Genomic DNA, 25,719 nt, shown 5'->3' with positions numbered 1-25,719 from the left:
TAAATGTTAGTTATATAAATACATAGCAATTCGGTGACATTAATGCAAACACTCCAAAAAGAATATAAAAGAAAATTAAAAGACACGAAGAGAATAAATAGATAAATCTATCATTTTCTTTTTCTTCTATTGCTCTAAATATATATTTTTTTTCTTTAAATGATGTAGCTCGAACTTACACCTCTAGAGAAACATCCTTCTTCTCTAGCCACTACGTAAACAAATAGCTTCACCGAGTGCCATAACATGTCGGAAGAGACTACATCTTTCTTCTTGTAATTAACTCTAAAAAAGAATCTAGATGACCCTCTACGCAACATGTTGGATGAATCTCTACGCAACATGTCGAGATAAATGCATATATTAGTAGTTTCTTTATATACAAGCTAAATTTTTTTGAAATTCAATGAAACTATTTTATCAAAATTTTTTGGAACAAATGACAAGTTGTAAACATGTTAAAAAACTAGAAAGCATCCTACAATAGCAACATTAATCATGTTTGGCGACGGTGAGTCGGGTTGTTAATTATGGATGATACTTTAGAAACAACTCGGACTATGTCAACAATATTGACAATCTATTAAGGAAGATTTGAATAACAAAGGCATTACAACTAGAGGGATTTATTGAATGAGGAGCAAATCAAACTAGATTTGATATTCAAAATTGTGATAGCTCAAATTTTCTTTCATCATAGTTAATTTTTACAAACAATTTTAACAAAATTTTCCACAAAAGTTGTGAGGAAGTAGACAACATAGGTTGCTAGCCTACAAGAGAAGATAAGGGAAGGAGTATACCTTAGAGGTTCATAAAGTATGAAAACTAATGCACTACTAGTCTTAGAGGTTACTTCTTCAATAGATAATTAAAGAAAAAAGAGTAAGGGACAGAGAACACACAAAAAGTTACACATTGATTCAATCATACAATCTACATCCATTGTATCTAAAAAATATAGGAGGTATTCTTTGTAGGTTTAGTTGAGGTCATTTTAAGAAGAAAATAATTGAGAAATTGCTAGAGAGAAAAAGATCAAGAAGAAATATACTAGCAAGAAGAATAATAATAGATTCAATAATTAAAAAAAAAAAAAAAGAATAGCCAAACAAATAGGTTCACAAATCCTGATGGGAGATTTATGTTGATGTCCATACAATATTCGTGCCATGAAATTTCCCGAGGATTAAATTTTCTAGGCGACCAATTTTCGAGACATGAGAATATTTGTGCCTAAAATTTCCCAATGGTTTCAAGTAATTTTGTAATCTCAAAACACTTTGTTATTCGAGACAAAAATTTCAAAAACACCAACTCAAAATAAATTCATACTTGAGACACTCAATATAGCAAACTACATGATACAGAGAACATTTGAATCAAAATTCAAATTAGCCTAAATTAAGCATTCAAAAGCATAAACATAATTTCTCGAGGCCATTTAAATGGTCAAAAGCCCCCAAAACATGCATGTTTAGAGTAAAAACAATAATCAAGACAATCAATCTCAATATAACAATCTCGCGGATACCAACAAGGTTTGAAGCCAAATTCAAATGAGCCTAAATTAAGCACTCAGAGCATAATTTTAATTTTTCGATGCAATTTGACAAATAGGCTCAACAATATGCATGTTAAGAGTTGAAACAAACATCATAATGTGAAAAATACATCCAATCCATCATTAAACAATTTTTACATTATTATCCTACATTTTCCACTTTCAACAAACTTCAAACAAATTAGTGGATTTATTTCAATTGATCTACACCCCATGATTTTTTTCATTAAAGAATTTTCACATTAACCGCCTTTGGGGCCTCATATTTGGGTTATTTTTCCTCATTTTATGGAACATGTAGAATCCACAGACAAGTTGAGACAATTCAGTAAGCTAGACAGCCATAAAGAATATGAAAGGCTTTTAATCTTGACATCAAAAAAATAAATAAAAGCTTCATTTTTCCTATGGCTTATAAAAAGTTTTTAAGATAATTAGTGTCCTCTTCATTAGTTAGAAATATTTTTTTTTACAATTGAGTAATTAATTAAGGTCAGTGAGTTCCTTTCAGCTTAACATATATGACTCTGAGGCCCACTTCTTTAATAAAAATTTGATATATATCCAGTTCAAATTGACAAAGTTTTCCCATCTTGCAAATAACTGAAAATTTTCAAAATAAAAGAAAAAGTAAAGCAGCATCAGAACTCAAGAGATTCTGCCTTGATATCACTACCACCTAAGCTCCTTCGAGGTTGCAAGCTGCATATAATCAAGGCAATATAAAAAGGTACAGCGTTCTCAAGTTGCAGGAATAAGAGAAGAGCACAACAAAGTTACCCATGCGAGTGATGTATAGTAAACTGGAGGTCTGAGTTTGTGTGTAGCATATTATGTGCTCCCTCTCGGCCTACGATGCGTCTCTCTAGCTGACCACCATGATCTTCCAACAACGAGCATTCGCCTTGAAAGGTTGGCACCGAGGTCTTCATTTGATCTTCATATTCATGTTGGAATTAAAAAAAAGAGCAAAGTGGATATATTGGACGATTGTTGGAGCTCAATTGGTTAGATGAAAATTAAAATTCACAATGAATGTCATATAAGGTGTAGGTAAATTACAAAGTGTCAAAGTAGTCTGCTGAATATTTAGACATTTTAATCACAAAGTTTATAAAAGTATAAAAATAGTCCATAAACTCTTCTAATATAGGTTGAAATAATTCCCATGGAGGACGATTTTAGCCCTCATTAAAAGATTTAAAGATTAAATTGGAATTTTATGGACTTTTGGATTAAAATGGACTATTACAAAGAGTCGGCAGAATATTTTGACACTTTTCTCGTAGAATACATATAGATCCTGAGATATAGAATATGCTTGAATCACTGAATCCACAATGTGTTCTTACTTCTAATCATATATTTCTCTAAGGGGGAGGAAGAACGAGTCATCATAATTATCATCATGTTCAAACATAACAATATAATTTATTGTTTTGGGAAGTTATTGTTCTAGTTAGGATCTTTATCCAAGTATAAGGTGAGACTTTCATCTCTGACAATATGGATAGCCCAAAACATAAAAAATAATTCTAAAATCAATTAAAGGTATTTAGTTGGGTTTAATTTTATCATGGATTCAATATTCATTGTTTGGTTGAAGTGTCTCATGAAATCAGAGGATTGACCAAGTATTTTCCTATTTCAGTTGGATTTTATTTGAGATAGGCTTTAAGACAATATCTTTTTACCGAGCTATGGATGTTTTTACAGGACATTTATAGGAGGATCTACCTTGGTGTATACTTTTCGCTGATGATATTCTTCTTGTGGATAAAACTAGAAAAAGAGTTTAAGGAAAAACTTGAATTATGGAGGTCGACTTTAGAGTCTAAAGATCTTCGTTTGAGTAGATCTAAAACTAAATACATAGAATGTAATTTTAGTAGTAGTAGATCTAGTGGCGGAGTTGTAACAATGGGTAATCAAACCATTAAAACGTGAAAGCTTTAGAAATCTCGGGTCTATTGTTCGAAGTGATAGTAATGTACATAGGGATGTTATTAGTTGAATTCAAGTTAGATGGTTGAAGTGGAGGAATGCATCGGGCCTATTGTGAGATATCTCGGGTCTATTGTTCAAGTGTGGTGATGTAGATGGGGATGTTATCAGTAGAATTCAAGTGGATGGTTGAAGTGGAGGAATGCATTAAGCCTATGGTGTGATAGAAAACTACTGCATAGACTTAAAGGAAAATTTTATAAGATGGTGGTAAAACCTACAATACTTTATGGAGCAGAATATTAACCTATAAAAGAGAAACATAAAACTAAGTTAAGTGTTGCTGAGATGAGAACGCTAATGTGGATAAGTGGTTTCAACACTTAGAGATAAAATGTGAAATGAATATATTTTTTATTGGGTTGGTGTAGCTCCAGAAAAGATAAATAAGAGTTGTTGCAGATGGTTTGGTCAGATTAAATGTCGACCATCTAATGATCCTATTAGAAGAGTAGATGATTTAAATACAACTAATGTTAAGAAAGGAAGAGTTAGACCTAAAAGGACTTGGGCATGATGTATAAAAATGATCTTAATTTATTAGAATTAAATAAAAATATGACACTCAATAAGACACAATGGAGAAAAAAATTTATGTACAAGATCCCACTTAGTGGGATAAAGACTTCTTGTTGTTGATTGAAGGTTCTCATGCTAAAATCAGTAAAAACAATCAACGTGAGAGATTGTTGGAGCTAAAACAAACCTTGATTTTAATTTAATCTAACCAATTATAGATTATAGCAAATTTTGTTGTTTAATATCTTTTATATTTAGAACTCATTTGATTAAGGATAAAAATAATAATTCACAAAAAAATACAAGTGATACTTTTTAACACTAAAAACAATTAAGCATGCTTGATTGGAACTAATTTTATCATAAGTTTTGAATCCAATATTTAATTGCGATTGTGTGTTCAAACATTTTGCATGTGAGAAACAAAATTTTTATCTTGGAGGATTTTTTGGAAGGCATAATCAAGGAAGATGGCATACCAGTTGTGTTTCTTGCAGCAGGCCCTGCATCTAGCTGATGTTGCAACACTATGTCATCAGAAAGTATCTACAATAAATAAGAGCCAAATTTACTTCCAGAACATATGCTGTAAAACTCTACAAATGAGCTCCCTAAAGAAAAGAGTACAGCTAAGGAGTTCCAACGTCAGCAAATCACCAAATTTAAGTAAACTGTCAAAATAGTCCCTTGACTATTCACATGGGGCCATTTTAGTTCCTGAGTTTATAAGAGAATTAAATTAGTCCCTAGACTCTTTTAATGAGGGCTGAAATAATCCCCATTGGAGACTATTTCAACCCATATTAAGAGAGTCCAGACTCTGGAACTAAAATGAACCCGTACAAAGAGTCAGAGAATCATTTAATACTTTTCTCCAAGAAATTAATTGAAGTTGAAACTTCTACAAATTTACCCCAGCAGACATGGGTAACTGAAAGGTTTCCTGTGGAATAGTAAGGCTGGGTACAATGGTTTGAATTTGATGGGATGATGCTCGCTGATTCTGCGAAAAAGATTCTTGGTTGAGAGAAAGAATTCCTTTACACGTGTTTAGTGCTATCCTATTATCGGCGCTGAAGCCCATGCAGATCTCAGACGCTTGAAGTGGCGATTGTTTCATCCCCGATAGATATATGTCATGTAGATTCAAACCATTCCGCATCGATAACATCTTAGACAACAAAAATCAAAATGAGTCAAAAAGAGATATTACTTGAACTATAAGGAAGCAAATGTTTAAATGAAGTAGCATTTACATGCAGATCAGTAGATCACTTAATTTCTATGTATTTACAAACCCAAATTTTGCTTTTTATATTTATACCATCTAAATCGTTTATATCACATAAACAACATCACCATTTTAACTTTAAGAAAGTGAAATACACCTTTTCATGTATGGTTAATGTGGTATGTATTTAAGAATTGAAGTTGAGGAGTTACCGATGTAAATACGTAAAAATTGTGTGGTATATATCTAAATCTTCCTTAAAAGACTGCTATCATGTCTACAGCAGAATTCAAAAGTGGTTTGAGATTTGATTGAGCAAAGATGTTTTCTGATTATTATTAACTAGTTACTTAAACCATTGATGGTTTCTCTAATTAAAAAACTATTTAATTCATGTAAGTAACTAATCTTAATGCTTTTCAAGATTTTAGTAGGCTTTTGTAAAAATATACTTATTTATATAATTGCTATAGTCAAATGAATATTGTTTAATATTTTCTTTATTTTTATGTCCAACCTCTCTATACAAATAAAATAGAGGTTAATAAAAGAGCCCGGTCATCTTTGAATAATGATTAATTTTACATTGCATCATCAACATCAGTAGAATTATCCCAATTATTTGGGATTGAATCATTTTCTCCATTAGTTCTACAATAGTAGTTGAGGTAGTAAATCTATTTCGTTTTAATCTATTTGAACAATTTCTATTCATATTATTTTTTAGGGAAAAATCAAAATGGTCCTCTGGCTCTTTATGTGGGGGGGCTTCCCAGAGTATATGAAGTGTCAATTTAGTCCACAGAATCTTTTCGTATGCTTTAAATAGACCTCAGTGAGAGGACTATTTTAGTCAGGTGACTAAGGATCTGTTTGGGGTAGCTGCAGCTTATTGAATAATCTACTGATAAGCTAGGTGCGATAGATATTATAAATTTTTATTTTTTTTTGTAAAAGTCAGACCGCAGTCAGATAGCTGCATCTGCACTTAGATAAGTGCAGTGTGAAAACAATGTTTTCAGTGTTTTAAAAACGCATAAACTGCCAAAACGCACTTTACCCAAACAGGTCAAGTGCGTTTTCAAAACGCCACCGCACCAAATAAACTGCCCCAAACAATCCCTAAAATGACTAATGTAAATAGTGAGGGGACTATTTTGGCATTTTACTTGATTACTTTTTACCTACACATTTTCCTATATTCCTTTCACATCTACATTATTTTGTAGTTTTTAATAGAACAAGTACCATACTCAAAACTTCCTCTCTAAATATCTCTCTTCTTTATATATCTACATTCCTCTCTTCATTGATCCATCCTCACTAGAGCTATTAGTGGGTTCGAGTGTCACCCATAGACATGTTTGGATCCAACATTTTGGGTATTCTTTTAACTTGGCTTGATAAAAAAGTTAATCCCCAAATTAATGTTGTCGGGGGCTTTGTGCATTGAGCTACACACTTTTTTTTCTTAAATTAACACTTCAACTCTTTCTTGATGTCTTTATTTTAAACCAAAATCCTATTATTTTCATTTTTAATATATCTAACTTGATCACAATACCAACATCTATTATGCCTATTCTTAGCTATTCCATCTCTCTCCTTTTCTTCTTAGTACTAAGCCATTATGAAATTAATCAAAAAATGTTGTTTTTACTTAACACATGACAATATTTGTAAGACTTATAAAGCAGGGGCTATAAAGGACCGACCAGTCCTCAAAGGGAGGGGGGTTGCCGCTGCTCCCTTTCACTTCTCTCCACTTCCCCTCTTTTCTTCTTAGCACCTTCCTAATCTTTCTAAATCAGAATTTATGAATATTTTATTCATCTTTCCTACCACTGAATGTCCATTATAATTTCTTACATAAAATGAGTTTTCAAATCATACTTCCTGAATACTTTATTCCTCTTTCCTAAATCTAAATTTTCATTATAATCTCTTTCCTAAACTGAATTTTCAAATCAAAATTTCTAAATATTGTTTTTCCCTCTTTCCTAAATCTGAAATATTGATTATAATCTCTTTCCTAAACTGAATTTCCAAATCAAAATTTCTAAATATTTTATTCCTCTTTTCAAAATCTGAAATCTTGATTTAATTTTTTTTCTTATTTTAAGTATTGTCTAAAATAAATTCCTAGCTTCATTATAAATATAGGATGATGTGCTTAGAATTAAGCGTCTTGTTTTTTATATCTGAAATCAAGTTTTAGCCTTGGTATTTTTCCCTTCGAGGGTTGTATCCGACATCGAGGTAATGCTCCAGCTGTCCCTCATCTGAGGTGGTGATCGTCTCCATGGGACCGGGTGTAGCTAGACCCCGACGAGATCTTTATCTATCCTTCCACCCTTCCTGTTGTTGTCCACCTGCTTCACAGCCCTACAATAGGCCACCACACCTCTTCATCAAAAATTGTTGGTTGTTGTCCTCCCACCAACCTGCTACCAGCCTTCTCCCAGCAAGGCCGCAACTCCCTATACTCCATCCCAATACTCAGTCGTCATTCATGAACAACCCAATCTTGTTATCCACTTGTCCAGAATTCCTCCCAGCAGTCTACCTTGTTCTCCAAGCAGGCCTTTCCCATTGTGCCGACAATTTCCATGCTCATTGTCCTCCCTTTGAAAGTACCGACGAGTCTTCCCCGCCGCTGCCCTACTTTCCCAGCTTCTAACCTACCTCCAGCCGTCCAACAAACCTTCCCGCCACCTTAATCTGCTGCCTCCCTCCTCCAGTTCATCTTCGAACCCCTGCTGACCCCTCTCTTATTCACACTTGTTGTCCCAAAGCCTCTGAATCCACTGAGCCAACCTCCACCGCCCTTGGCATACAGTTTCAATGAGCTAGCTTGTATCTTTATGTTTATTTGTCTTTTATTTCATGTTCTGAAGAGTTGTTGTAACTAATTTCAAATTAATAATAATATTTGTGTTTCTTTTTTGTTTTGGACTTTTTACTCCGATATCATTTGGTATCAGAGCTAGCCCACCCCTAGTCCTATTCTAGGATTTCCTAATATACGCCTCACCCCACACCACCTCTAACCAAAAACTTTCTACACTAAAAACTTTGACGGATGAAGTCGAAGCTCCTCAACCTTGAGAAATTGACGCGGGAGCTTACCACCCATAGTACTGTAGGAGTTACAGTACCACAAGAGCGGCTTCTGTTGATTTTAACTGAATCCCCCCTTTTTTATTTAATACCTTTCCTTTCCTTGCCAGATGATTTTCCATTATAATTCATTTCCTTTTCTACTTCGTTCCTACTCCCCTCCTTGCCTATTATATATCTTTTCTATCCTACTTTTTACCTATTTTATCTACTAATCCCCTCTTTATATAGGTGATGTTATTTGAGGTTAGGGAGTAGTTTTATGAGTGCAAATTTCTGAGTACTGCCGTAGAGGCATTCTTCCCTTTCGGGCGTTGTACCGGACAAAGAGAAGGTGCTCCTTCTGAGGTGGTGACCGTCTCCAAGGGTTCGGGTGATGCTTCGGTTGTAGCTCAACTCCGAAGAGACATTTCTTTTTCCGCAGCCCGGCTTCTAACAGCATCAAACCACTCGACCTTGTTGTCATCTTCTTTCCGTGTTGTTTTTCGACGTTTACTGCAGCTATCCTGGTGCTGCCAGCCAATTTTTCTCCATTGTTGTTGTTGTTGTTGTTATTGTTGTTGTTGGAATTTGGCTCGAGAGAACCTACATGGTGGTATACCTCCAGCTCATATTATGTCAAACAAGAACGGATCGATAGGGAGAAATGCTCGCAAGTGGGAAAAGCTCCACAGATGCTTTGGTAGACAATAAAGTTGCCAGCAAGATTCAGGGGTGGCTGGCAACGACACAGAAGCTTCAACCTATGACGTCAAAGCTCCCCCAACCTTGGAAGACGGAAGCGGAGGCTATGGAGGACCGACCAGTCCTCAAAGGGAGGGGGGCTGCCGCACCTCCCCTTCTCTTCTCTGCCCTTCCCCTCTTTCCTTCTTAGCACCTTCCTAATAAGTCTTTCCAAATCAAAATTTCTGAAAATTTTTATTCCTTTTTTTCCTAAATCTAAATTTTCATTATAATTTCTTTCCAAAGTTAAATTTCCAAATCATAACTTCTAAAAATTTTATTCCTCTTTCAAAAATTAAAATTCAGATTTAATTTTCTTTCTTATTTTAAGTATTGCCTAAAATAAAGTCCTAGTATTTATTATAAATAAATGACGATTTGCTTAAAGTTAGGGGTCCTGTTATTAAAATCTGAAATCAGATTGTAGTCTTGGCATTTTCCCCTTTGAGAATTCTATCCGACATCGAGATAGTGCTCCGGCTGTCCCTCGTGATCATCCCCAATGGTTCGGGTGATGCTCCAGCTGTAGCTCGACTTTGACGACATATTTACCTATCCTTCCACCCTTCTTGTTGTTGTCCACCAGCTTCCCAACCCTATAACAGGCCACCAAAACTCTTCCCCAACAACCACCAATTTTTGTCCTCCCTACAACCTTCTGACAGCCTTCTCCCAGCAAGGCCGCAACTCCCCATACTCCATCCCAACACTCATCCGCCCTTCCTGAACAACCCAATATTGTAGCCCACTTGCCCTGAATTTCTCCCAATACTCAACCAACCCACTTCCAGCAGTCTACCATGTTCCCAGGCCTTTCCCATCATGCTAGCGCTTCCTCGCTCGTTGTAACCGATTTCAAATTCAATAATAATATTTGTGTTTCTTTTGTTGTTTGAGCTTTTTCCTTCGGTATCAACTTTTAACTTTCTTAAACTCATTATAAGTCTTAATAGTACTAGAGGATGTATTAAAAATTTTCCAATTTTTAAAAAGTGCATTTCTTTTACTTAATAACTCATTGAACTTCTTCATTGCACCACAAAATCTCCTTATAAGTGCGTACAATTTAATTCTAAACTCTCTTAAAACTTATTTAAATTTTATTTTAATAAATCTATTTATTTTATCCCAATATCAAGCTACAATATCTTGAAAGTTTAGTTTTGCAAAATTGAGAATCCAAAGTTAAATTTATGAAAAAAAATATAAAAGATCGGTTGAGAATATAAGAGGTTTTAGTAGCATTCGTTGAAGATAAAAAGATGAGAAAAAAAGAATATGCTTAGGAAAATAAAGAAAATTGTTAAATCCATAGTTAAAAATCAACGTTCTTTCAAACTCCACAAACTTTGTCAAAATTCTCTCAAAATGAAATCATCATCATTTTCTAAAATATATTTTCTATTTATGAGTAACTTACCCTTGGGTGGTTTAGGCATACCTAATAATGAGTGAAAAGACAACAATAATATGAGCAAATAAAATTAATATAACATGATATGAAGGAAAAAAGGCAGATAAAAGTTTACATGGATTTAACTTAATCAAAAATATTTATTAAAATAGATTTAATAATTCAAATGAAGCAAATCACATTGACCAACAATAAATGGTAAATGAGGATTCATAATGCCATCCCCAAATAGTTAGATAAGAATAATGACGATGGCAATGCTGATAATAATCAACAATTATCAGCAATCCATCCAAAGGTCAATTTCATACCATACATTTATCATATGTTTGATAAAATATATATTTGTATGGGTAAATTTTTCTATAAGAGTAAAAAAAATATCTTTATGATGTATATTATTCAATAAATCCTTCCACTTATAAATAGAGGAGTCAATACACGACATCGAGGAACAACATAATAACCATATTCTATTAAATATATACAGTGATTTCCTAAAATAATAATTCATATGCTTACATTACCCATTAAGCTGAAGAATATATATCAATTCTCTCCATCTAATTGCAAACCATGGAAAATTGAAGTAGGCCTAAATCTTTGATAATTATATCAACAAGCTATTTTGGCTTGAAAATACGTGTTACAATCTAAGATAGCACCACATCAAGATTAGAGGTGTAAACGAGTCGAACACAAGCAAGCCCAGGCCCAGCTCGCCTTCGGCTCGTTTATATTTCAAGCTCAAAAAGTGTGCTCGTGTTCGGCCCATTTGCTTAGTGAGCTGAACACGAGCTATTTACGAACAATGAGTCGTTTTGACAACCCTAATCACGTAGTCATAAGACGTTAAGGGTTGGGGCAAGATTTAAAAATTATTGTTTATATTAAAACATCATTTGAATCTAATTTAATAATTTTTATTCTATTTTTTTAATTAATACTTTTAATTGATTATAAATTTTTGTAGCCTTGTAGCCAATTAAATTTTTTAAAAACACTACTCATCAATTATATATATATTGAAAAGCCCAAGGGCTGATTTTATTGAAATAAAAAAGATACATAAATGTTGTATGAGAGGGCCCAATAGAGACATACAATCTATACGATACCAAGTACACTACTACCCCAACAAAAAAATATAGATAGACTTAAAAAAATTTAAAATATGCAGAAAACAAATAGCTAGGGACAAGGCAGTTTAGTCCTGTCTTTTCTTCTAGTTTTAGGTGCGGAGTCAAATAACAAACTTTGAAGTGTCGTGTCATTGTCAGGAGTAACCAAAGTATCATCCATTAAATTTCCAAGTTGGAGTGTGCCCCCAGTCTTCTCTTCTTCTTTCTTCTTTGGCCGAGAAGTGTAAACCTGTCATTCTTCATCTGAAGACTTGCTCGTGTGATCCTCAATCTGATTAGATATTAGAACAGCAGCAGAATGAAAGACATTCGTTGCCACAGCAATAGATTCTAGTGTATGTGAAGTGTGAATTGTCACATTTGCACTTGATGCTTCCTGAATAGGAGCTACGGGGCTATCCTGACTTTTGGTCCGAATATTATCTCTTATAGTATGATCAGAAGAAGGGTTTCTAGGGGCAGATTTCATTTCCTGTCTTGTGGTGATTCCCTCATCAGGTTGGCTATATTCAGGTTTGTTGGGAGGACGTTCAGGCACGTGAGGTGCACTAACATGTTCCTGCTTTTGACTATTGGTTTTCAACTGTGGATGCAATCTGAAACATTTCTCTTGTGGGTGTCCAAACATCTTGCAGTGCTTGCAGTAGTAATGTTTTTGTTCCATAATAATTTTTTGTCAATAACCATTGCAAGCAGAGTCAAGCCAGACTTCTTCTACATCTGGTAGTGTAATATCTCTTTCAATCAAAATCCTTGCAATAAAGGGCCTTGAAAAATGAATTGTAAGTGTGTCTACCTGCAAAGATTTTCCCAGGATAGTCCTAATTGCATATAAGATAGGTAGGTCAAAGAACTGAAGCTTGAGTTCAGGTAATGAGAACCAGATATGCGCAATTGGAGGTTCTTGACTGGGATCAAAATCAGGGGTCCATTCGAGCAATTTCATATGATTGCCTTCGATTGTGATGAATTTCTTTGAGAAAATCCTTGTGTAATCTTTTTCTATACTCAGTTGTATCATAACATGTCTTCCGTCGAAAGACCCACCTGTTAGGCCCCAACTAGTTTAAAATTTTCAAAAACCTTCCTGATAATCTCAATCTTAGGGCGATCTAATTGGAACTTTCCAACAAGTAAAAATTTATATTTTTCTGCACGAGTTGAAATTTCAGCGTTAGAAACTGCTTTTTTGTCCGTCTTCGAGCACGACGAAAGGGACGCGAGACGAAGAAGACGTGAAAATGTCGTTCATCTTTGAGCATGACGAATGGGCAGTGAAACTGCCATCCATCTTTGAGCAACGAGACGAGACGAACCAGACAACGAATCGCTGCAACCAGACGCAATCGCTGCGACCAGACAATCGCTGCGAAAGACAGAGAAACCGTTGCGACAAGTAGACGACGAAAGCATAGCAAATGCTAGAGTTCGTCATGAGTCAAAACCCTAGTAGAGCGAAAACGGCGACCCATCCGATTGATCTTTCCTTATATACATACATGGCGTCGTCTCCTCCCACGCTCGACTCTGCTAGGGTTTCGCCTCATGGCGAACCCTAGCAACTGTTACAGACATTTATCGCATCTGATCCTTTGCTCTCCTTGCTGCATCTTCTCCGACGTCGTCTTTTCGCAGTGTATTCTTCGTCGTTGCCGTTTTGGAAAGTCATCGCAGTCTTTCCTTCCGTCTGGAAGGTCAGCCGCTCTCCTTTCCTTCGTCTTCGTCGCCTCTCTTCTTCCTTGCCGCGTTTTTTTTCCTTCCGCATTCTTCCGGCTCGAGGAGAAACCGCCCTATGATCGAGCATAAATCATCGCCTCTCATTTTCTTCCTCGTAGAAATTTTTTTTTCTTCCATTTCGGATTTTGCTCCGTCGTCCACCAATCTTTCGCCATGCCTCCTGACGATTGCAATGGCTTCCGACAGAGCGTACGCTACTGCCCTGACAAGTGTTCACGCTTCTGGTACTCCTAAATCTTGCTCTTTCACTCCTTTTGATGAGTTGGCGGGGGACATCAAAAAATCTGGAATAAATAATGAAAAGTCTGTCATCTTTTTTACAAAAGCTGAATGTTTTCAACTTGATTCCTCCTGTCGTCTAAACTTGGTCGGAAAATTTCTTTATGGTCATCCCAAAATTAAGCTTATTCGTAAAGAATTTGAGCCTATGCATCTTGTTGGGGAGTGAAAAGTTGGACTTTTAGATGAAAAACACATTCTTTTTCAACTTAATAATGAAGAGAATTACACACGATTATTTGCTAGAAGAGTAATTTAGATTGATAACAGAGCAATAAAGATCTTGAAATAGTCAGTGGATTTTAACCCATAGATGGAACCACCAATCATTCCGGTCTGAATTCGTCTCCCTGACCTGAAATTTCACTATTTTACTCAAAAGATGTATTTTATTGCCTCAACTTATGGTAAGCCACTCAAAACGCATATTTCTACTTTCAATATTTCTCGTCTATCTGAAGTCAGAGTACTTGTTGAAAGAGACATCACTTCAGCAGCTTCTGAGAAAATTAGGTCAGCCACACAACACTATAGATTTTGACAAAAGGTTGTGATTGTCTTTTCTTTCGTATTGTTTGAACTATCGTATGTTCGGTCACTCTAATTCTCAATGTCACCATCTACAGCTCCATCTTAGACCAAAAATGCAAAGTGTTCCGCCAGAGGTAGTGTTTCCCTCTCCTCCTGATCAACTCCAAGTTATTGACACTATTGAACATCAAAAGTATCCCCTGAAAATGTCACTATTTTTGCAGGCAATATGTCAACTATTCAGCCTCCACACAATGTTGTAGTTCCACCGTCTTTGGAACCTCATTCGTGGGGGCGAGGGAGAATTTTCAAACTTCACATGTCCTAGAGCCTATTACGGATGTCACAGGTAGCAATATTTCTACTGCTTCTCTACCGCCTCATCAAGTCGAACACAATGTTAATGATACTCAGGCACATGGGGTTTATGATGTGCAACAGTCTGCCCTTGTCCGGCTACCTTTGGACTAATCCATTAATCATATGAGTCAATCCTTGGATGAGGAATGACAAGTTTACATATCCAGGAGGAAGAAGAAAAATGGAGACCTACTTGAGCTCATGAATCTGATGGATGATACTTTGTTTACTTCGGGTAATAGTACGCAACTCACCAATTTGTTAGTGGACTCCCTTCCGAGAACTAGAGGCAGAGGGAGGACTAATTGGGATGTACCTAGCGCTGTATTGGTTTTTTTGACCTTATATGTATCTTTTCTTTTTTCTTGGGATGTACCTAGCGCTGTATTGGTTTTTTTGACCTTATATGTATCTTTTCTTTTTTCAGATTTTGTGTGTGTTGTATTGTATGGGTTGGGCTTTCTTTTAGACCCACTCATACGACCTAACGTATTTTTTACTCTTTAATATATTAGCCCTTGGGCTTTTATAACCGAACATGAATGAACAAATCTTCGTTCATGTTCGGCTCGCTAACTTGGCGAACGAGCCGAACGAGTTGTTTGCGAACAACGAGCTGTTTTGACAGCCCTAATCAAGATTATAGTAGCAATCAACCTCAATATAAGAAACATGAGATTATGGACAAGTAGATGAAAGCATGATTGACTGGCCCATATAGCTTCACCTATAATGTGTCATGCTCTATAACAATGATTGATTTGGCCAACAATACTTATTTCTTTCTTTTCATGCGACCATGTTACCTACCACAAATATGTAAACCAACATAAGAACTTTATAACATCAATTGATTCAGCATAGATAGCATTGTTCCACCATTAAGATATCCATTTTTGGCATACGATGGGCCTTTCTCTGATAACTTCGACATAACTAGAAATGGACAAAATAGCTTTCCCATTGTTCTTTTGGGAAATTGCATGCTTCCACACAACCGCTACAACAAAGGAGTAGTTTGACTTGGCTTAAAAAAAATAGATCAATTTACTATACTTTCTCTAATTACAAGATGAATCCACAAAAATATCATTTTTATTCAGAAAATGTAAGTGTCAATAGCACTGTGAACGGGTTAGCAAGATGAAAGAATAGTTTGCTGAAGTATGTCAATGGCTTTTTTATTCTAACAAGAAAACTTCATCTTTGCTCCAGGAAAAATTGATTTTAGAAGTATTTGGGATGACCGGAATCTTCGTTTAGAAAACATTGTAAATAATACTTTAATACAATAATAGCTTTCTACAAACTCCTTACAAGTGGAATTTTACTACATAGTCCATCAAAGATAATAAAACTAGATGAAGCATGTCTCATACAGCCTACCTTGACAAGAATCTTGCATGACTTATTGAACCATTACTTTAAATCATGGATAGTCCTCTTAAGGTTGCAAACCCTAGTCTTTACATGAGCAACCTACCTTGGCAGTTGTTCCATATTAAATGGCTTCAGCGACATCACCATAAAGGAAGCAACAATGGTCATCCTTAAGTGATGATGAAAAATAGAAGAAATCTCATGAAGTTGAGCTTAGAAACTTATAGAAAGGACTGTAAAATATTTGTCAATCAGGCATGTCTTATATCTATGAATTGAGCATTCATGATAAAATCTAATGTATAAATCCATCAAGACGGGTTCAGTTTAGTACAAGAAGGGTACTGGCTCTCAAGTATGTTGATTAAACCAGAAAGTCAATTCAATATTTATAACTTAGGGGGTGTTTGGAAGTACACTTTTAATAGGATTTACATTAGGATTTAAGGTAAATCCTGCCAAATGAAGAAAAAAAAACTGAGTTAATCTGAAACTTTGCTAAATGCATTATCTTCTCCTCCGTAATGTAAATCCTGTTTTTTTAAATCTGATGGATAGGTGAATTTAACAGATTTTAGAAAGGTTTCTCTCATCATACAGGAGGAAGAGTTGATCGCTAAACATTATGAAGGGATTTAATTGGATTTAATTTAAATCATAACAAACAACTTTGTGGATTTAACAAATACGGATGACTTGTTAAATCCGCATATACAAGATTTACTAAATCCTATTTAACATAGATATTCAGTGCAAACACCCCCTTACTTTCATTGTTATGGAATAAAAACTGAAACGAACAATAACAAAGTGAAAACCCAAACAAAAATAAATCAAAATACTAATAAGACAACATAGGATGAATAATTGCCTTTGTATTCTTGGATGAGCAAATTATGTTGCATAAGTGAAAAAAAAAATCTCAAAATAGAAAGTATTGATATAACAGATATTATTGTATTGAGAATGAATGGAGAGAAGGCCTCTTGTCTTCTTAGCATCGCCATGCAACATGACCGTTGATGCAATAAAAGGTTGAAGAAAATGGAATGACCAGGTAAGAATTGATGCAGTCAAAAGCTTTTCATCTTGATCTTAATAGACTCGTCACAATCCAAAAGAAGCACATAGAGGTGATAGAGTTGTTCATCAGAACCAAAGAGGAAACAAAGATAATTATTATCATTAATCTGACAGTGTTAACAATAATGGATGAGAGTTTCAAAACATGGAGAGGAGATTAAGAAGTGATGACATAAATGAGAGAGAATAAGTTAATGAAAGAAAGATTAAACACAAATCATTGAGAATGTGTGATGAAGAGTCGTCTACTGGAGTTGTGAAGCCTGGATGCACCTACAGCCGCAAGGACCACCAAGGATCTATGAGATTGTGCCTGTCATAGCATAACCACACCTCAATCAGCATAGCTATGCCGAGTGACGTGACTATGCCACAACCAGGCATAGCTATGTCAGTTGAATCGCTTGTCACAGACTTCTTCCCAAGCTCTCAAAATAATTAGGCTATATTTGGGCATGGCCACGCCGCAAGACGATTCACTTTTTGGTTCCTTAAGTTTGTGATTTCGAGCGACGAAGGGTCATTTCTATATGCGGCGTATTCTCGAAAAAGCTTTTGTGAAGCGGGACAGAGTCGAGATGAAGAGTTGGAGCAAAGTATTTGTAAGTTCTATTGATTGTAAAGAGAATGTCTGAGTAAGTATTTATATACATTTCTAGTTCTTCATAGTGGAAATGTTTTACGGTATAGCTCCATGGGTTTTTCACGTTATCAGGTTTTTCCCGTTATCGGATTTTTTCCACATAAATCTTTGTGTGCTTTTATGAGATTGCTTTCCTCTGCTTCTGTTCAAATTTTTTGTTCCAGATTTCTCGAATTTATGTGAGCTTGTTCCACATTATAGTTTTGATTTCTAATTGATCGAACCCCAATGTATGTTTTAGTTCTATCTCAACAAGTGGTATCAGAGTCGGAGGTTCTTTGATTAAGGTAGGAGCAATGAACGACAAAATAAAGTACAAAATAGAAAAATTCAATTGGTCGAACTTTGCATTCTCGAAGATACAAGTGGAGGATTTCTACTACTAAAAGGAATCACGAAGAAGCATAAGTCTATGAATATAGAGGAATGGGAGGAACTGAATCAAATAGCCCTAGGTTTGATCCGTTTATCACTTTCTTCGTTTGTTACGTTCAATATGTGAATGAGAAAATCATAGTGGATCTCATAGTGGCAATGCCAATGATGTAAGAAAAACCTTCAACTTTCAATAAAGTTTTTCTGATAAAGAGGATATGAAGATAGCAGAACATAGTTAAAAGACTGAACACCTAAACAATTTCAATACTATAATGTTCTATAATTATGAAATTTGATGATAAAGTCAGTGCATTATTGATACTTTCTTCATTGTTGGACAGCTAGGATGGATTGCTCACGGCGGTGAGTAGCTCTTCAAGGAATATAAAGTTCAACTTTGATAACATCGTGGAATTGGTGCTAAATGAAGTTCACCGAAAAAACCTCAAATTATGAATCTTCTGATTTTGTGTTAAATGCGGAAAAAAAGAAGAATAATCTAGACAAGAATATAGGCAGAGACAGATTTAAGCATAAAAGAGGAACGTTCAGGTCGAGCAGAGGAAATGATAGAGGAAAATGTTAAAACTGCGGAAAGAAAGAGCATTTCAAAAAAGACTGTAAGGCTCCAAAGAAAGCTGGTGGTGGAAGACAGAAAAGGAATCTCTCTACAAATGCCTCCATAGTCAAAATCTAAGGTGACTCCCTGGTCCTATCCCTTGTCAATACTAAATCTTAAATGGTAGATTCAAACGTATCTTTTCATGCATATCCCAATAAAGATATATTCAAAAATTATAATCAAAATGATCAAGGGAAGGTTTATCTGGAAGACAATAACACATGCAATATTGTAGAAAAGAAATGTGTGGATATCAAGTTGTCAAACAAAACATTCTAAAAGCATACTAAAGTTAGACATATTCTGAGTTTGAAGAGAAATCTGATCTTAGTAAGCGAGCTGACAAAGTTAAGGTTCGTGACTACTTTCACAGGTCATTCATGGAAGGTGGTAATGACTTGGGGCAACATAGAAGGCACTCTTTACCTGATTAATGAGATGACAAATTTTATTAATGTAGAAGGAACCAAGTGAATGCAGGTCTCTAGCAACATAGGTTTGACCATATGCGCGAGAAAGATATAGTCCATACTCTCTAAAAATAAACTTTGGGGTTTGAAATCATTTGAATATTTGTGAAGATTATACATATGTCAAGCGAAAGCAAACTTCTTTCTCTAAAGTGGGATTAGTGGTGAAGTAAAAAAAAAACTGGAATTAGTGCGTACTGACGTATAGGGTCCCATTTGAGTTCAATCAATTTGAGGTTCTCACCACTTTATCACGTTTATCGACGATCAAACCAGAAAGTTATGAGTTTACTTCTTAAAGTGAAAATATAAAATATTTGAGGTATTAAGAAGTGGAAGGTCGTGGTAGAAAATGACATAGGCTTGAAATTGAAGTTTCCCATATGTGATAACGGGGCTAAGTATCATGATTAGAAGTTTAGGAATTTCTGTAATATAGAAGGGATCAGGCATGCGTTCACTATCCCAATAATTCCATAGTTGAATGGAGTAGCTGAACGCATGAATAGAGCAATCATGGAGCCTATCAGGAGCATGAAGCTGCATGCAAGCTTATTAAAATAATTTTGGACTGAAGCAGTAAACAAAATTGTTTATCTGATTAATCGTGGTTCATCAATACCTTTAAAGGAAGGCTTGCCTGAAGAAGCCTAAAGTGAAAAAGAAGTAAATCTATCTTATCTAAAAATATTTGGGTGTTTTGCATATGTTCATGTTGATGCAAACTCCAAAAGTTTGGGAATTAGTTCTGGAACTATCAGAATCTGAAATCCATCATTAGCAGAAATGTTAAATTCAATGAAATGAAGATGTAAAAGCACAGTAGAACTTATAAATTTTTCGTCAGTTCTTTATGAGGAGTCCAAATATATTGAGATAAAGGACACTGATAATCAAAAGAAAGTAGAAAGAAGAAGTGGTCAATCATATGGAGCACAAAAAGTTCCTCAGTCACCTACTGAAGTAAGGAGGTTCAACGGAGTGATATGACTGTTACACAGGTATTTTCCTTCATTACACTACTTATTGCTAACTGATAGTGCTGAGCCAAAGTATTTTGAGGAAGTCACTCAACTTGAAGATTCAAGAGAGCGAAAGCTTGCCATAGATGATGAAATGCAGCCTTTGGAGTCAAATCGAACTTGATATTTGACAGTATTACCAGATGACAAAAGAGCACTTTACAACAAGTAGGTCAACAGACTGGAAAAAGAATTAGATAGTAACAAACACTGCAAGGCAACACTTGTAGTGAATAGGGTTTCAACTGAAGGAAAGAGTTGACTGAACAGAAATTTTTTTTTTCAGACAGTGAAGATGACAGCAATCAGAATTCTATTGAGTCTGGTAGCAAAGAAAAACTTACAACCTGAGCAAATGGATGTAAAAAACAACTTTCTTCCTTGGAGGTATGAGGGAAGAATTATACATGGTGCAAACGAAGGGTTACAAGATTCAAAAAATAAAGGTTTAAACTGCAAGTTAAAGAAGAGTCTCTATTACTTGAAGCAGACTAAAAGACAATGTTACAGTAGGTTTGACAGGTTTATGTCCGATAGTGGGTACATGAAGTGTTAGACAGACAATTGTTGCTTCATCAAACAATTCGGTAATTGTTATATCTTGCTCATTTTATATGTGAATGACATATCGATTGCAGGAGTAAATATGTAGAAAATCAAGAATTTAAAAGAGCAATTATCATGTGAGTTCGAGATGAAGGATTTAGGTTCAATCAGAAAGATCTTTAATATAAGAATCAACAAGGATAGGAGTACAAGTATATTAAAGTTGTCTTGAACATAGTATGTTGAGAAGATCCGATAGAAATTCAACATGAGTGAGGCAAGACCAATTGACACTCCCTTAGGTAGTCAATTCAAGCTATCTAAGAAATATTGTCTAGGACTGAAGCAAAGCAAGCATAGATAAGGAGAACTCCGTATGCTTCAACAGTTGAGAGTCTGATGTATGTTATGATATGCATGATATCATATATTGCATTTGTAATGGGAGTTGTTAGCAAATACATATGCAATTCAGGCAAGCATCATGAGGAGGCGGTGAAGTGAATTCTTAAGTATTTTAGGAAAATGGTCAGCAGAGCATGTGCGGGGATGAGTTTATAGAGATTTATAGATTCTGATCAAATAGAAAATTTGGATAGTAAAAGTACAACAGGATATACCTTCACTTTGAGGAACACAGCGGGGAGTTAAGTTTCCAGGCAACAAAATGTTGTTGCACTTTCAACTACGAAGACCGCATGCATTGCTATCACTGAGGCTAGAAAGGATATGATTTGGCTTTAGGGCTTTATGACAAAACTAGGCAATGATTAGTGGATTGGAAAACTTTACATTAACAGTACAAGTGTAATTCATTTTGCTAAGAGCATTGCTTTTCATGCAAGGACAAAATAAATTCAATTGAGGTATCACTTCATATGCTCTCTCCTAGAAGATGGACATTTTTTATTAAAAAAAAAATACATACAACTTAGAATCCAACAAATATATTGATGAAAGTGGTGAATATAAAAAATTGGAGTTATGTTTGGCTTTAGTTAAAGTCTATGAAGAATGAGACCGGAAGTGAGCCACTATGCTACCAAACTATGAAGATAGTATAGATGTTGGTGCAAATCTGGTGGACATGCGTCAGGTGCAATCAGTCTCCAAGTTGATGACTGTAAGAGTCGTGGAGCCTGGATGCACCCATAGTCGTAAGGAGCAGCAAGGCTACATCTGGCATGGCGTAGCCACGTCTAAACTGGCGTAGCTACGTAGGACGGCATGAATATGTAGCCATGCATAGCTATGTTGGTTAGATCAATTTATAGAGACTTCTTCCTAAGCTTTCAAGATAATTACGCCATATTGCGGAGTGACCGAGCCTTAGGACAGTTTACTCTTTCGATTCCTTAATTTCGTGATTTTGAGTGACGAAGTGTAATCTATACATGCGGTGTGTTCTTGAAAAAGCTTTTGTGAAGCGCAAAAGAGTCGAGGAGGAGAATTTAGGTGAGTGATTTCTCTTATGATATTGAGAGAAAGGGTTAGAGCAATGTTTTGTAAGTTCTATTGATTGTAGAGAGAAGATCTTAGTGAGTATTTTAGTACATTTCTGGTTATTCAAGTGAAAATTTTTTGTGGAGTCACTCCGCGGTTTTTTCCCGTTATCAATTTTTTCCACGTAAATCTTGATGTTCTATTCTGAGATTATTTTCTTGTGCTTTTGCTAAAATTTTTTGTTTCAAATTTCTCGAATTTGCGTGATCCTAATGTGCATTATAGTTTTGATTTCTAATTGATCGAAGCCAAATGAGTGTTTTAGTTCCATCCCATCATTGTCCTCTTCGTAATGCAATTATTGCGACACCAAAAGATACACGATGAGAGGTCGTATTAAGCATTGAATGGGTTCAAGCTCATTGGGGATATCGGGTTCTAGGGCAAGTATATAAGGCCCAACACAAGCAAGAAAGTAGGGGAGCATAAAAGGGCACATGGGGCAGCAGCATAGCAACTAACAATACAATGGGAAATCAAGAGGGAGCAAATCAGCCACATATTAGCAAATGGCATCATAACAAGCCTATGAGAGATGGAATGCAAAAGCGGGACATAGTAGTGAGCATGCAGCATTAGCAACAAAATAAGGAAGGGATGTTAGGTGGCCAAGGATAGGGAAAATCTTGCTTTTATACATTTTAAAGAAGAATCACTTTCTAGAGTATATTATTTGGTAGAGGATCTCTCTATTTGTGATAGAGGGGTCAATATAATGGGCCAAAGTACAGTTAAATGCACATTCTACAAAACATAACCAAAGAATAAGGATGTGCATTTGGTCTTCTTGGATGGTTTAGTTAGAAATTAGCTAAAAAAATGATTTTGTTTGTAAATTTAATAAAATCTAGCGAAACAAACTAAATTTTTAAGTTCAATTTATTTTAATTCAATCTGAAAAATAACTTGATTCGTTTAGTTTCCAAATTTACTACCAAAATCACATGGTTTAGCTAATTCATATATCAAATCATCCAAACTGACCAAATAAATACGCTTTCCCTAAAATAACATCTACTATGCTAATATTGTTAAAAACATAAAAGAAAATAAAACACAAGTATTAACTCATATTAAAGCATAGCAAAGATCAAGGGTCCATTCCATCTAGCCTATGAGAGCTTAATAGAGATTATATACTGCTTATGTATAATGAATAAACCAACAAATAAACAAAGGGGCGTCCTTAAAATCTCTTGAGCAAGTGGCTAGATTTTTTACCTTGAAATTGTGTTGTTGAATGTTGTCGAATAAAATCATATGTACCATATATATTGTACAATTACATGCATTTCTTCTATTTTTTCTTGAATCATAAAGAAAATTATAAATTATATAATCCAAGAGGCTCTTCCCAACATTGGGCTTATGTGACCAGATAATCAAGCTATATGTATGGACAAGATGGTGCACCAAAATAATGCTAAATAATCAAGCTATATAGATGGGCAAGTTAGTGCACCAAAATAAAGCTAACTACAATGAAGATTAACAACAAGAAAATAAGGAAACCATAATCTGTTATAATAACATTGTGAAGGTCCGCCGCCAAACTCAACACAACAAAAAATTAATCTAATGTTTCAAGATCAAGGTTAGACTCGTAGTCTTGATTCTTAAAAGTTGAAACATGTAACAGCTTAGTGTTTAGGTCAGTTGAAGACAAGGTTAAATAATAATCACTCATTCAATCTAAATTATACTCTCATAATCTCATTGTTTGTGTTTTAATAAGTTTGAATGCCTTAATTTCACACGAACTTGTTTTTTCTTTGTTCTATTTCTTAAAATCTTTAAAGTGAGGATTTCCTTATTTTGAACTAAACGACATGATTTAGCTATACTTAAGCTTGAATTTCAAATTATAACCTTATTTGAATAAATGACTTTTCTTGCTTCTAGCTAAATAACGAATACTAATTGAGTTTGAAAAAATTCTCTCATATAATCTCACTTCCCCTTGGCTTCTCTCCAAACAAAAAATTCAAGAATTTGCCCTCCTTTTAGCGAATTTTTTCTCTTCCCATCATCATTATCATTAGTCTTATCCAAAGTATTCAGGTTCAACTTTATAAACCCTTATTATTTATTTATTTTTATTGAACCACGAATGAAAATTTAAATATATTCTTAAAAAAAAAATTTTTTTAACAACTATCATCCATATTACCTTAAGTCTATTCTAATTCTTCTATAATAATTTATCCACCAATCTAATGAGCACATTTTCTACACTTTATTATACATGCCCAAACCCCCCAAGTTATTTTTACTAACCTCATCTTCATAGATGTCATTTAAATAAATTCCTTTAAAATAGTACAATCATTTGATTTATCCTTTTTACATTTGGCATACATCCAACATAGCATTCTCATCCATGACACAATCAAGTTACAATCAATGTATTTTTACTGCCCAACACTAGGATCCATATAGCACTATCAACCTAATTATAGGCTTATAGAATTTATCTTTGAGTGAGTCTAAAGGAGATCATCATATCATATACATTTCTAAGGCATTTCTTCAATTTAATCACTCAATCTTAACTCTAAAGATTATATCCTCTCTATGCCTGATGCGTGCTAGAAAATTCGCGACAGTGGAGTAATAGATTATTGTTTTAGCATTGCACGAGAATTAAACACACACTCAGATGAAGAAAAACAACTAATGGAGACACCATAAGTTTTTACGCGGAAAACCCAGAAAGTAAAAAAAACCACGGGGTCTAGCCCAATTGTAAAAATTCACAATAAGTTGATAGTTACAGAGAACCCTTGTCCCACAGACGGGAAAGAGTTACACAGTCTTTTGAATTAAAACGTTTGAATTAAAACGTCGACGTGCGGATGAACTTATTGCAAGAAACGGGCGGCGACCAATAGCAATCGGTAATGGCCAACAGGTGGTGGTCAGCGGTGCTCGAAGAAAGTCATCAATGGCGGTCGGCAGTGGTCGGCGGTGATCGACGGTTGTCAGTTGTTGACCTCAAATTTCGTGAGGTCTAGTCTTCCGTTTAGGGTTTAAGATCTAGCCTTAGGAATCTCCCTTCGACTATCTTAGAACCTTAGAAGTGGGACCCGCCTCGTTTTAGTTCGACCCGCTTCCGTCCCCTTCTGGAGTTTTGCGTGTGTGGTATCAACTTCTAGCACTTAGAAGGACGAAACCAACATGAGGAAACCCAAAAGGGATTCCCTATAGGACCTTCCTGAGTCTTAGGGTGGCCTTTTGCACAATTCGCACTCCCGCGGGCACAAACTTCGCAATTCGGAGAGTCGATACGTCCGATCGCCGCAATTCGCATTGCCTGCATTGTTACTTGTCGAATGCTCAATTAAACTTTTTGGGACGATCGATCGCGGGTCAAAATTTTGTAAAATTTGAATTTCGGCGCGTTTTTGACCCAATTGTCGACGACGTCGTCCGAGCGACCCCGGATGAC

At 35.3% G+C, this 25,719-nt stretch overlaps 1 protein-coding gene across 1 annotated transcript in view; it reads right to left on the bottom strand.

Moving 5' to 3' along the window:
• Positions 1-2,188: 2,188 nt before the first annotated feature.
• Positions 2,189-25,719, bottom strand: part of LOC110023577 (transcription factor SPATULA-like) — a gene marked incomplete in the record, with an annotated part of 33,441 nt that continues 9,910 nt past the window's right edge. Inside the window, 4 exon segments of the mRNA XM_020723063.1 lie at positions 2,189-2,266; positions 2,345-2,501; positions 4,567-4,633; positions 5,001-5,252. Coding sequence (XP_020578722.1) covers positions 2,206-2,266; positions 2,345-2,501; positions 4,567-4,633; positions 5,001-5,252 — 537 coding nt within the window.

This window comes from Phalaenopsis equestris, unplaced genomic scaffold (assembly GCF_001263595.1).
Source record: "Phalaenopsis equestris unplaced genomic scaffold, ASM126359v1 Scaffold000224, whole genome shotgun sequence".
NCBI classification, from domain to species: Eukaryota; Viridiplantae; Streptophyta; class Magnoliopsida; order Asparagales; family Orchidaceae; genus Phalaenopsis; species Phalaenopsis equestris.
This window is presented reverse-complemented; position numbering and strand designations above follow the sequence as displayed.